At 51.8% G+C, this 13783-nt stretch overlaps 1 protein-coding gene across 4 annotated transcripts in view; it reads left to right on the forward strand.

Moving 5' to 3' along the window:
- The window catches only part of LOC144511928 (uncharacterized), a 48078-nt gene that overhangs the window by 30196 nt on the left and 4099 nt on the right, over window positions 1–13783 (forward strand). For all 4 annotated transcript variants that reach the window (XM_078242395.1, XM_078242397.1, XM_078242396.1 and 1 more), the window contains 4 exons: window positions 3525–3692; window positions 6788–7028; window positions 10681–10757; window positions 11939–12074. In XM_078242395.1, coding sequence (XP_078098521.1) covers window positions 3525–3692; window positions 6788–7028; window positions 10681–10757; window positions 11939–12074 — 622 coding nt within the window. The remainder of the gene's footprint in view (window positions 1–3524; window positions 3693–6787; window positions 7029–10680; window positions 10758–11938; window positions 12075–13783) is intronic.

Below are 13783 nucleotides of genomic sequence, written 5' to 3' on the forward strand. Positions count from 1 at the left end.
CAACAATCCCAGAATCAGCCCGCTGTCTCTGGGCGTGGCATCTTGTCTTTGGGATGTGGGAAAGGCTGGCAATGCAGCATTTATGCAGCTGGCAATGCATGCACCTCAGGTGCCCCGGGGCATGAGGAATCAGGCGTGTATTGTGGGACTGGAGTGAACGTGTAGCCAGCCCCCTGTGTGGCTAACAGGCTCCCTTCCCAAAGAACATCAGTGAGCCACCCCTCCTGGGTTTCCTGCATCACTTCCAGCCCCTTGTACATCCCCGATTTTAGCCACGCCTCCACGGTGGGGAGGGGGTTGGGGCTGGGGGGGGAGGGCCTTCAGCTGCCTGGACCCTAAAGCTCTGGAATCCCCCACCTCAACCTGCCTGCCTCTCTCCCACTTCCCCCTCACCTCTTTGACCAAGCTTTTCACCATCTGCTCCTCTATAGGCTATGACACAGTGTCAAATTTCATCTCATAATCACACCCAAAGATGCACAAATAAAATATGCTGAGACTGAACTAAAGACAGAAAGATTCTCCCAAAATAACTGTTAAATTTGCATAAAAACTGGAGTAAATCCCGCTGTTTCTTTCAGCGGGATTTTCAAAATGAATCTCCCACACTCCCTGCACTGCTGAGTGCACGAGCGTGAATCAGTCCAAAAATCAGGGAGCGGCTCCTATTCCCGCTGGAGAGGCCGGCAGCATAGCACTGAACGGGTCACTGCACAGGCACCGATCTGTCAGCGCAAAGATCAGCGAATGCACAGTGGCCCCTGTCTGCCCGCGTCCTGATTGCTGGCCAGCCCCGCGACCCCCTCATTACTGGCTTTCCAACTCCTCCACACTCCAATTGCTGGCCCCCCGAACATGACCAGGCCAGTCTTGACTGCCCCCCCCCCCCCCCACCCCCCCGTCCGCAGCCTGCCTCGATGTCCCCTTCCACAGCCCCGATCTCTCCACCGCCCTCCCCGCAGGACCCCCCCCCCTCCCCACCCACAGCACTGCCCCCCCCCCCCCCCCCCCCCCGCCGTCCCGGGCAGGCAACCAATGACCAGCCCCAATCGCTGGCCTCCCTCCCTCTGCCACTCAGCCCAAAGTGCAGATTCACAGCGGGACCCCCCACCCCCACCGATCGCACCCCCCCCCCCCAGAGGCCCTGCCCTCCCATCAGATTGTCCCCCCATTCGGCCCCGCCCCCTTAGCAGTGCTCTATGCCCGATGGGCAGTGTCAGGGGCCCAAGCTGGCACTGCCAACATGGCAATGCCCAGAGGGCACGCCCCCCCCCCCCCCCCCCAGTGCCCAACTCTCTGGGAGGCCTCAGTTGCCTCCCCTTCACTCTCTAGCAGGGTCGGGCCACCAGCTCCCCGCAAGTGGAGAGTGATAGTAAACCCCGGTGGAGTGAAATTCTCCTGGTGAGGAGTGGGGGAGAGGCTAGCGGGCTTGGAGATTTCAGTCCCAGGCCCACTAATGGTATTTAAATTAGATCGTGAATACATTAGGCAGCTCCGCGCCGATTTCTGGTGCGGAGTTGACGGCGTTGGAAATCTGGCACTCGGAGACTCATGGAGGCCGTGGCGCCCAGCAGGAAGCCCACGAAACGGCCTCCACTCAAATCCCAGGCCCACTGAGCTACAAAAGCAGCATAGTAGGATTGGAGAATCACCCCCTGAAACTACTGGAAATATTCAGCACAGCAAGTATCCGTGGAGAGAGACACAGAGCTAACGATTCTGATTGTAACCTTTCATACTTCTGTGAAGCAGCTTGAGATATTTCCCATATTGTGGGCGCTTTATAAGTACAAGTTGTTGTTATAACAAGTCAATATCTTTGATGGTCGCTCTTTATTCATGTCCCAAGGCTGTACATCACTGGGTTTCATTAAGGACAAGGCAAGCTATTGGGATTTGAGAGGTTGGAACGAGTTAGCTCCGGAAAGAGAGCAGTCCCAACCTGGGGAGGTGCGGCTGCCAGGAATTCCTCCAATCAGGGAGAGGTCAAGTCAACCCCACTACCCCAGCTGGAACCTGAGGCGAAGATCCATCAATTCTCGGGAATGAGGGGCGATTCTAAAGCAAAGATAACGGGATGGATAGAACTCAGGAGCTATTGCGGGCGCCATGCTTTCCATTCCCTTATCAAGGCCCCAAGCTAACATTCACCCCTCTGTTCAGCTGGTCCTACAGCCAGCATGCCAGCCTCTGGCATGAGGCTGGCTGAGGCTGTGCCCTCTCTATTGAGGACACTCAGGGTCAGGTGGAGTTGGATGGTAAAGCCCACGCGATGCCACCTGTGGCATCCACACACTTTGCATTCCAGCCAGATGGACCTCACCATTTATGTAGCTGTCAATCCCCTCCGCAGGGCACTCACTGTCTAAGGTAATGACATCTTCAACACTTTTCATCAGTTATGGAATAGAAGCGATTAATCAATGCCGAGGGGTTAAACCTCAGCCATGTCAGCTACATGGAGCTCAGTAAGAACCTTACTATACTCCTATGACTGCGTGACAAAATTCCTCTCCAATTCAATTTTCAAGTTTGCTGACGACACCACCGCAGTGGGTCGGATCTCAAACAATGACGAGACAGAGTACAGGAATGAGATAGAGAATCTGGTGAACTGGTCCGGCAACAATAATCTCTTCCTCAATGTCAACAAAACGAAGGAGATTGTCATCGACTTCAGGAAGAGTAAAGGAGAACATGCCCCTGTCTACATCAACGGGGACGAAGGAGAAAGGGTTGAGAGCTTCTAGTTTTTAGGTGTCCAGATCACCAACAACTTGTCCTGGTCCCCTCATGCCAACACTATAGTTAAGAAAGCACATCAACGCCTCTGCTTTCTCAGAAGACTAAGGAAATTTGGCATGTCAGCTACGACTCTCACCAGCTTTTACAGATGCAGCATAGAAAGCATTCTTTCTGGTTGTGTCACAGCTTGGTCTGGCTGCTGCTCTGCCCAAGACCGCAAGGAACTACAAAAGGTCGTGAATGTAGCCCAATCCATCTCGCAAACCAGCCTCCCATCCATTGACTCTGCCTACACTTCCCACTGCCTTGGCAAAGCAGCCAGCATAATTAAGGACCCCACGCACCTTGGACATTCTCTCTTCCACCTTCTTCCGTCGGGAAAAAGATACTAAAGTCAGAGGTCATGTACCAACCGACTCAAGGACAGCTTCATCCCTGCTGCTGTCAGACTTTTGAATGGACTTACCTTGCATTAAGTTGATCTTTCTCTACACCTAGCTATTACATTACATTCTGCACTCTCTCGTTTCCTTCTCTATGAACGGTATGCTTTGTCTGTATAGTGCACAATAAACAATACTTTTCACTGTATGTTAATACATATGACAATAATAACTCAAATCGAATCAAAGTGAATTATCAGGAATGTAACATCTTTTTTGGGTTGGGGTATTTCTGTTGAAGGTCGGGGGGGATGGGTTTGGGGATTGCTATGCTATAAAGGGTGGTTGGATTGCCCACCTTGGACCCATTGCTGATTACCCGTCTCTATGTTTCAGCTTTATGGATCACTCCTGCTCTTGCGGGCACAGTAACGGGCAGTATCCGCAGCAAGTCCCTCCTACTCCAGCTGCCTGCCTGTGGCCTGTTTGACCAGATCACACAGAACCTGAGGTGGGAGCCAAGCCAGAACTTCACGGTGTATGTCCTGGTGGCGGAGAGCACGGGTATGAACCCTCACATCTCGGTAACAGCACGACGGTGGTGTGGATATATGAGGCTGAATTTTCACCCAGTTGGCTGCCAGGAACCGAATCCGAGATTCCTGATCCCAGCCAGGAGTTCCGATTTTTGGGAGTGGTTGCCTGTTCAGGGTGTGGGCTGGTTCAGGTGGTGAGCCACACCCTGCACTCCCGGCCTGGCCAGCTCCAATTTGAGGTCAGGCATCTCCTCCCCGTCCACAGCCTTCTTGGAGTCAGAGTAACTTTTCAAAAATCCACTGATCACATCTCCTCTGAACCATAGTCTGAATGAGGGAACCTTCCAAAAGATAAATTCAATGGGACACCTCATGCCCCCGCACCGCCCCCCCCCCCCCATGCCAAGGTATTCCCCCACTCACTCACCCAACCCCTGTGGTCCCTCATGCCACCATGCCAAAGTATGGCATATCTCATGCCCTTTCACCCCCTATACACTGCATAGAACCAATGAACCCTATAGTGACTGTTGGATATGTAAAGAAAACTTCTAAAAAACAGGCATTCATTGATAACTTTCTACTTTCTTAAAAGATAAACGTTTTACTACAGCCCAATAAAATTGTCAATCATCCAGATCCTTTGAATTATCAATAGCTGAAACCTTGTTATCGTGTGTAAATAAAAGTTATGAAATTGGCAGCATGGATCAAAAGTCAGAGCTGTCAATCAAGCAATGTTTTCCTGGAGCTCAGTTGTTTCAAAGACCAATGGATTTCTGGATTCTCAACCAAGCGTCAGTGGCTGGGAGCCGAGTAATCCATCGCTGTATGACTCTGTGTACTGATTTGAAGTGCTTGTAGTTTCAGCAATTAATGCTGTAAAAGGTCTGGATGATTGACACTTTTATTGGGCTGTAGTAAAAGGGAGTTTTTTTAGGAAGCAAAAAAGTTATCAATGAATGACGCTTAAAAAACATTTTTTACACAATGCCTTTTTAAAAAATTGTTTATATATTCTAGTCATTATAGGGATTATTGGTTCAATAGAGTGTATAGTGAATGAATGAATATGGGAGTCCCTTACATTGGCAAGGGCCATGAGGGACCATAGGCGGAGGGTGGGAGCATACCTTGACATGGGGGCATGAGGGGCCATGGTGGGGGAGGGCATACCTTGGGTTGGTGGGACATAAGGCCACAGCATGAATGGGTCAGGGCCGGTGTGAGGGTGAGGGATTGAGGTTCTATGTGATTTTATTTTAATTTGGATGAAGTCCCACCGCTCTAAGGTGGGTTTATTAAACAGCCCACCCCATACCAGGTAACCCCTCTGGCTGCCTCTGAACTCTGTCCCGGTTCACTGGCAGTCTCCACGGCCATTGGCCCACAGTGACCTCCTGTCTTTCCAAACACTCTCCAGGCGGGCATGCCGAGCTGGGAATTTTCCCAACTCCCACTCCTCGCTGCGGTGATATAAATCTAGCGCAGAGTCTAATCCTTCAGGCACGCCATCCATGAAGCCAATCAGGAGGAGGTGTGCTTCCTCTGACCTTCTCCCAGTTTGACATCATACTGAAACTCCCACAGTATAAAGATTTTACACAGCCAGTCCCTGTACATATTAACCTCCAGAAGCTGGGCCATATTAACCTCCAGAAGCTATCCCACACGAGGGCCTAAACCCAGGGATAGCTGCCCCGATGGGCAGTAGGGAGTCCGGCCTTTCTCAGGGCCTTGAGGGCGTGGGTAAAAGGGAAGGAGTGAATCCAGAAATCACCATCCAATCACAGCTGCTCCGTACCTCCCACTGCTGTTGACTGGGAAACTCCCTCCCACTGACGGAGAATACTGGGAAATATCAGGATAGAGGGAGAGGGACCCTCCCCATCCACCCACCCCATTCCCTGGATGACTATGCACAGCCCAGTGAGTGAGAAGGTTACAAAGTCCAGCCTGACACCCTGGTCTTGTTCTGAGCGATAAAGTCTTTTGTAAATTAGAACATAGAACAGTACAGCACAGAACAGGCCCTTCGGCCCACGATGTTGTGCCGAGCTTTATCTGAAACCAAGATCAAGCTATCCCACTCCCTATCATTCTGGTGTGCTCCATGTGCCTATCCAATAACCGCTTAATTGTTCCTAAAGTGTCTGACTCCACTATCACTGCAGGCAGTCCATTCCACACCCCAACCACTCTCTGCGTAAAGAACCTACCTCTGATATCCTTCCTGTATCTCCCACCACGAATTCTATAGTTATGCCCCCTTGTTCCATCCACCCGAGGAAATAGTCTTTGAATTGTCGTCACTTTCCCTCTATAGAAAGCGGAGCAGTCAATTTGAGCATAGCAAGATCCCACAAGCAGCAATGTGATGATGACCGGAGTTCAGAGTTGCTGGTTGAGGTGTACATGTTGACTGAGCTTCTTCAGTGGCACATCTGACAGTGCAGCGCCCCCTCAGTGCAGCGCCCCCTCAGTGCAGCGCCCCCTCAGTGCAGCGCCCCCTCAGTGCAGCACCCCCTCAGTGCAGCGCCCCCTCAGTGCAGCGCCCCAGTACAGCGCCCCCTCAGTGCAGCGCCCCCTCAGTGCAGCGCCCCCTCAGTGCAGCGCCCCCTCAGTGCAGCGCCCCCTCAGTGCAGCGCCCCCTCAGTGCAGCGCCCCCTCAGTGCAGCGCCCCCTCAGTGCAGCGCCCCCTCAGTGCAGCGCCCCCTCAGTGCAGCGCCCCCTCAGTGCAGCGCCCCCTCAGTGCAGCGCCCCCTCAGTGCAGCGCCCCCTCAGTGCAGCGCCCCCTCAGTGCAGCGCCCCCTCAGTGCAGCACCCCCTCAGTGCAGCACCCCCTCAGTGCAGCGCCCCCTCAGCGCAGCGCCCCTCAGCATTGCATCCTCTCAGTGCTGCGCCCCCTCAGTGCAGCTCCCTCTCAGTGCAGCGCCCTCTCAGTGCAGCGCCCCCTCAGTGCAGCGCCCCCTCAGCGCAGCGCCCCTCAGCGTTGCATCCCGACAGTGCTGCTGTGGGTGTAAGTGTCTAGATCACATGCTGGCGTCTCTCCTACACCGCTCTGCTCCCTCCCCCAGCCACCCCGAGATATTCACTGATGTATTTCCTCTTTATTTCTTTCAGCCATTTTAAATTTGTCCTCCGACCCGGTGCCCATTGGCCAGAATGCCTCCTATGGATACACGGACGGGGGTCGCTGGGGACCGTACATAGCTGACCGCCACCTCCCGGTTAATGAGTGCTACCACCCCCCACCAAGAAAAAACCCAATCAGGGACTTTGGAATATTCCAGATTGGCTCTGAGGAAACGTGCCCCCCCGTTCAGATGTGTAATGGACCACTCCGCAGCAACACAACTTACAGGTGGGCATGGAGGATTGTCAGTTCACCCCCCGGAGGACGTCCTGGGAAAGGGCTGCTTCCAGGAGGCACAACGGGACTGACAATCCCGAAAGCCAGCCTCAGTGCCGGAGTGCAGCCGCTCCACCATTACTGGTGTGTGGGAGGGACAGTGAGCTTAGCCACATTGTTGTGTCGTACAGATCATCACTGCTATACCAAGCCCATCCTCAATAATATCCACCTTCACAGCAAGGACTTCCTCTCTCTCTACCACTTCAAACAGGGAGGCTATTTGCTATGAACTGGATCCACTAAGACACAGCAGATTTCTTTGCTGGAGGGAGTTTATTGACTTATTTCACAGCCAGCACTACTCCAACACTCCAGTGTCCCAGCCATCCCCATGTTTACTCCTTTCAGTAATCAAAAACAAATTAAAACACAGGGACTCAGTCCCTTAAAGGTACAAGGCATTGACACTTGCCAAGGAGCTTGTGGCGAGGCCTTGTACGTGGAGTATTTTAACGTGGGGAGGGTGTTGTGCCGAATCTACCGCACAGTTCTGGTTAACCAGGAGACTCTCCCATGCTTACTGCCTGCCATTGGTGTACTAGAAGGATTTCTAGGTTGACTATCAATCTGTTTAGTTGCACCATGTACACACCACCTGTGGACATCAAGTCCTGAAATGGGGCTTGAACCCGGAGCTTTTGGCTCAGAGGTAGCGAAGTTACCCACTGCACCACAAGACCACCAACAGCAGTGTTTTAGTTCCCAGACCTGGGAACTTTGAGAACAGCCACATTTCCCTTGTTCCTACAGCTAACACCCAAAGCAGACCAATTCTAATCTATAAAAATGTTCTGTGCAGAGCTTGCGGGGGGGGGGGGTTGCTGTAACCCCAGTTGTGTTAACTATGATCATAGTATATTGCTAACTGCGAATGCCCACTCACAGGTAGCATATGACCACACAGTGTACAGGCTAAATCCAGTGGTCAGATTTATTTACAGATAAAAGCATACATGTGTATAAACATTGTCAATGTCCATATGCTGCAAGGCCTGGACAATATCCAGGCTTGGGCTGATGAGTGGCAAGTAACATTTGTGCCACACAAGTGCCAGGCACTGACCATCTACAAGAGAGGAGCTAACCATGTCCCCATGACATTCAATGGCATTATCATCACTGAATCACCCCACCATCAACATCCTGGGGATTATCACTGACCAGAAACTGAACTGGACTAGCTATATAAATACTGTAGGTATCAGGACAGGTTAAAGGCTAGGAATCCTGTGGTGAGTAACTCACCTCCTGGCTCCCCAAAGCCTGTCCACCATCTACAAGGCACAAGTCAGGAGAGTGATGGAATATACTCCACTTGCCTGGATGAGTACAGCTCCAACAACACTCAAGAAGCTCAACACCATCCAAGACATAGCAACCCACTTGATTTCAACCCCTTCCACAAGTATTCACTCCCTTACCACCGATGAACAGAGACAGCAGTGTCTACCATTTACAAGGTGCGCTGCAGGAACTCACCAAGGTTCCTTAGGCAGCAACTTCCAAACCGGTGACTGCTACCACCTAGAAGGGCAAGGGCAGCAGATACCTGGGAACTCCACCACTTGGAGATTTCCCTCCAAGCCACTCACTATCCTGAATTGGGAATATATCACCATTCCTTCAATGTCACTGGGTCAAAATCTTGGGACACCCTCCCTAATAACATGGTGCATGTACCTACACCACAGGGACTGCAATGTGTCATGAGGCAGCTCACCAGCACCTTCTCAAGGGCAATTAGGGATGGGCAACAAATGCTGGGCCTCGCCAACAATGCCCAGATCCCATAAAAACCGCATGGAATAGAGCATGATGATGATGATGATGAGTCAGCAAAAAATAAAAGTCCAAACTTCCTGCATCTTTTCTGCTAACCATTTAGACAGATGGCCTTTTTTGGTACAGTTACAAAGTTAGAATGCTGAGTAATATTTGAAGACTTTGAATGTGATAAGAGTTTATTTTCTCTTAACAGCAACTAATGGGAATGTTACAAATTCCCTGCCCTGAGGTTACGGGTGTGGGAATGGATTGGGATAATTACATTTTTCCACCTTATGCACCATCCCGTGCGCTGTCTGAAAGCCTCGGTGCGCACACCCCCTCTCCACGCTCAGCCACTGATCAAAGCCCAGATCGCCTTCTGAAAACATCTTACACAATGCACCTCCCCTTTGACTGGAATCTTGAGATCAGGTTCCTGCAGACGTGTAAAGCACAGCACGGCAAAATCATTTGAAATTTAATCTGTTGCCAGCATCGCAATGAGTGGGTGAGGGCTAGTTCTGTACCGTGATCTACAGGCCCACTTCCTGGGGTTAGTCAATTTAATTCTCCCCCACTAATATTTCTTTTACCGATGATATTGATGTAACCTAGTGCTCCGTGCATGGCCAACAAAGCAGCAATGGAAGTCAAAAACATGTCACCAGAAAAAAATCATTGGTGCAGAAACTGCGCGGCACCAACCAGCTGACACGGCCTGAGCGCCGGTAACAATCCCTGAACCAGGACAGGTAGGCCCGAGGCCTGATCAAAATTAGGCCCAAGGCCTTGTTCAACAAAGCACAGATACCTGCTGTATGTCCTCAGGCAGCTGGCCAGCAAAGTAAGCTTCAATGTTGGGCCACTACCCACGAGTGAGTCCCAGGATTGAGGGCGATTGGCAAGGTCACCAAGGTTCGTGTGGAGCCAGGGAGAGCGTTTCTCTCCCCCCTGACTCCCCATGGTTCATTAACCCTCTCTTGTTGCTAAACCCAGGAGGCCGCTGAAGAACACTCAGTGGGATTTTCCCGGCATCCAAATATCAGTGATTAATTTTGAAAATAAATCTTAGAACAGGCATTAATGTGCTCAAGGGGGCCTAATGCCTGTTTCAACTGTCCACCTGGGAGGCCTACAAAATCAGGCCTCCTTTAGTGAACCCAGTGCCTGCCTAGATTGTCACTCGAAACTGATCTACCTTGCTCGTGTTTTAAACCCCCAAAAAATGGCCAAATACAAAACAATTTGTACCCATTTACCCTCTCAGTCCAGACTGCTTATTCAGGGTGTCCTATTCAGAACACGCAGTCTGTTAAACAAGACACTAACTCCCCGGCAGTAACACTGCCAGCTTTAGAAATCTTAGAAACCCTACAGCACAGAAAGAGGCCATTCAGCCCATCGAGTCTGCACCAACCACAATCCCGCCCAGGTCCTACCCCCATATCCCTACATATTTACCCACTAATCCCTCTAACCTATGCATCTCAGGACACTAAGGGTAATTTTAGCATGGCCAATCAACCTAACCCACACATCTTTGGACTGTGGGAGGAAACCGGAGCACCCGGAGGAAACCCACGCAGACACGAGGAGAATGTGCAAACTCCACACAGACAGTGACCCGAGCCAGGAATCGAACCCGGGACCCTGGAGCTGTGAAGCAGCAGTGCTAACCACTGTGCTACCGTGCCGCTCAGACACCTCCCCGGGGCTCCTCATTATAACCCACACTATTCTCATCCACAATGCCACATTCCGTCCACTGCCTGTACGTCTTTCTCAATGGCTCATTCTGAAATAATAACTGGAGCTGTTGTTCTGTCTCTCTCAGGGGACGCTATGTGTTAATGAATGATGGGAGCCTCATTCTGTCCAGCCAATGGTCGGAACCATTCACCACCAGAGCAGGTAGGGAAGGTATTATACAAAACAACATCATCCACCAACCTTTACCTCACTGAGTTACACATTGGTTAGTTCAAAATGCAGTTTCTCTATCTGATCTGTCATTCTGTGTGTGGCCATTTCTATTGGGATAGCAAGATGGAGCGAGTGGGAGTGTGAGAGAGCAAGAGGCAGTGAGAGGAAGCTAAAGGGGGGTCAGTTTAGGACAGTTGAGGAGGAACTTCTCTCAGAGGGTGGTGAATCTCTGGAATTCTCTGCCCACTGAAGTGGTGGAGGCTACCTCGTTGAATATGTTTAAATCACGGATAGATGGATTCCTGATCGGTAAGGGAATTAGGGGTTATAGGGATCAGGCGGGTAAGTGGAACTGATCCACTTCAGATCAGCCATGATCTTATTGAATGGCGGGGCAGGCTCGAGGGGCTAGATGGCCTACTCCTGCTCCTATTTCTTATGTTTTTATGTTCTTAAGCGAGAGGGAGCAAGAGGCAGCGAGAGGCAGTGAGAGGGAGGGAAGGAGAGGGATCGAGAGGAAGCAGCAGGCAGCGAGAGGGAGGGATCGACAGGCAGCAAGAGGCAGCGACAGAGAGGGAAGGAGAGGGATTGAGAGGCAGTGAGAGGGAGGGAAGCAGAGGGATCGAGAGGCACCGAAAGAGAGGGAAGGAGAGGGATTGAGAGGCAGTGAGAGGGAGGGAAGGAGAGGGATCGACAGGCACCGAAAGGGAGGGAAGGAGAGGGATTGAGAGGCAGTGAGAGGGAGGGAAGGAGAGGGATCGAGAGGCAGTGAGAGGGAGGGAAGGAGAGGGATCGAGAGGCAGTGAGAGGGAGGGAAGGAGAGGGATCGAGAGGCAGCGAGAGAGAGGGAAGGAGAGGGATCGAGAGGCAAAGAGAGGAAGCGAGAGGGAGCGAGAGGTGAGGGTTGATCCCGGATTATTTATTCCAGCCTCCATTCCCTGAGCTACTTTGTTGAGGTGAACACTCTGTCTCTCTCCCTCAGCACTGTCCCTACCCCCCGCTCTCTGCACACAGGGATTAGGGGAGGCTTTAGCCGGATGGATTGAGATGCTGACAGGGTTTCTGAAGCTGATTCGGATAAACTCTCTGCTTCTTTGCTGAATTGTAGACAGTCTGATTCCGTGCTGCACCCACCGGTCTTTATCTGCTCCGATTCCTTCTCCATCCAGCCGACCCACACCAGGATCTTACAGACACAGACTGGCAGCATCCGCCTGGCACCATTACCATCACCGTCATCACAATCATCCTCTGCCTGTTGCTGCCACTCTGCCTGATGGCTGCTTGTTTCTGGAGATATAAACGGTGAGTGAGCCGAAAGAGCTCAGGAACAACCACCCAACAGTGAGCACAGGGGGTGCAGTGCCGGGGACGTTTGGGTGGGAGCGTTTGTGGGGGTTTTGGTGGGGTTTGGTTGGGGGTGGGGGTTTTGGGGGTGGGGGGGTGTTGGGGGTTTGGTTGCAGTTTTGCACGGGGGTTTGGGTGGGTGTTTGGGCGGGGGTTTGGGCGGGGGTTTGGGTGGGGGTTTGGGCGGGGGTTTTGGGATGGGGCAGGAGAAACTGTGCTACAATTTCTATCAGTGACCTTATTGTAAGTTCACGATGCTTTGAACAAACATCCTGCATTTATTCAGCATCTTTGAAGTGGTCAAATGTCCCAATGCGGTTGGCAGAATCACCGATCGGTTAGTAAGTCAGCACCGAACCACACAGCAAGAGATGGGGGAAAGCTGGCCCAGAAACTGGTCAAAGTGGCAGGTCATTAGGAGTGTCGCTAAAGGGGGAAAGTGAGGTCGAGAGACGGAGAGATTTAGGGTGAGAGTTCCAGAGCTTTGGACCCAGGGGAACTGAAGGCACAGACAGCAATGTTGGAGAGATTAAAATTGAGGATGTTCCACAGGCTGGAACGAGAGGAATGCAGAGATATCCGAGGTTTGTGAGGCTAGAGGAGATTATAGAGATAGGGAGGGGCAAGGCCATGGACAGATTTGAACACAAGAACGCAGATACAGACCCCTCTCTTCCCTCAATCATGGCATGACGGTGGCTGAATTTTTAACCAGTCGGGTTTGCTTTAAAAATGGTGGCTGGGAACCGAATCGGGGATTCCTGATCACATCCAGGAGTTCCGATTTTTGGGAGTGGCTCCTGTTCAGGGTGTGGGCTGGTTCATGTGGCAAGCCACACCCTGCACTCCCGGTCTGGCCAGCTCCATTTCGAGGTCAGACATGCCCTGGCTTCCACAGTTTTCATGGAGTCAGAGCAACTTTTCCAAAACCCACGGATCACACCCCCTCTGAACCATAGTCTGAATGAGGGAACCTTCCAAAAGATAAGTTCAAAGACCCTCCTCGCCGCTCCCCCCCACTCCCCCCATGCCAAGGTGGTGGGTGGCTTGGAGGGGAATGTCCAGAGGGTGGTGTTCCCTTGCATCTGCTGCCCTTGTCCTTCTAGATGGTCGTGGGTTTGGAAGGTGCTGCCCAAGGATGGTTGGCAAATTGCTTCAGTGCATCTTGTAGATGGTACACACTGCTGCTACTGAGCGTCGGTGCTGGTGGGAGTGGATGTTTGTGGAAGGGGTATCAGTGAAGCGGGCTGCTTTGTCCTGGATGGTGGCGAGCCTTGTCGGAGCTGCACCCATCCAGACAAGTGGAGAGTATTCCATCGCACTCCTGCCTTGTGCCTTGTAGATGGTGGACAGGCTTTGGAGAGTCAGGAGGTGAGTTACTCACCGCAGTATTCCCAGCCTCTGACCTGCTTGTGTAGCCACAGTATTTAAATGGCTGGTCCAGTTCACTTTCTGGTTAATGGTAACCCCCCCACCCCCACCACCCCCCCCCCTCCCACCCGCCACCCTGCATGTTGATAGTGGGGTATTCAGCGATAGTAATGCCATTGAATGTCAAAGGGAGATGGTTAGATTCTTTCTTGTCAGAGATGGTCATTGCTTGGCATTTGTGTGGCGTGAATGTTACTTGCTACATGGCCAGCCTGGATATTGTCCAGATCTTGCTG

Source organism: Mustelus asterias, chromosome 25 (genome assembly GCF_964213995.1).
Source record: "Mustelus asterias chromosome 25, sMusAst1.hap1.1, whole genome shotgun sequence".
Lineage (NCBI taxonomy): Eukaryota > Metazoa > Chordata > Chondrichthyes > Carcharhiniformes > Triakidae > Mustelus > Mustelus asterias.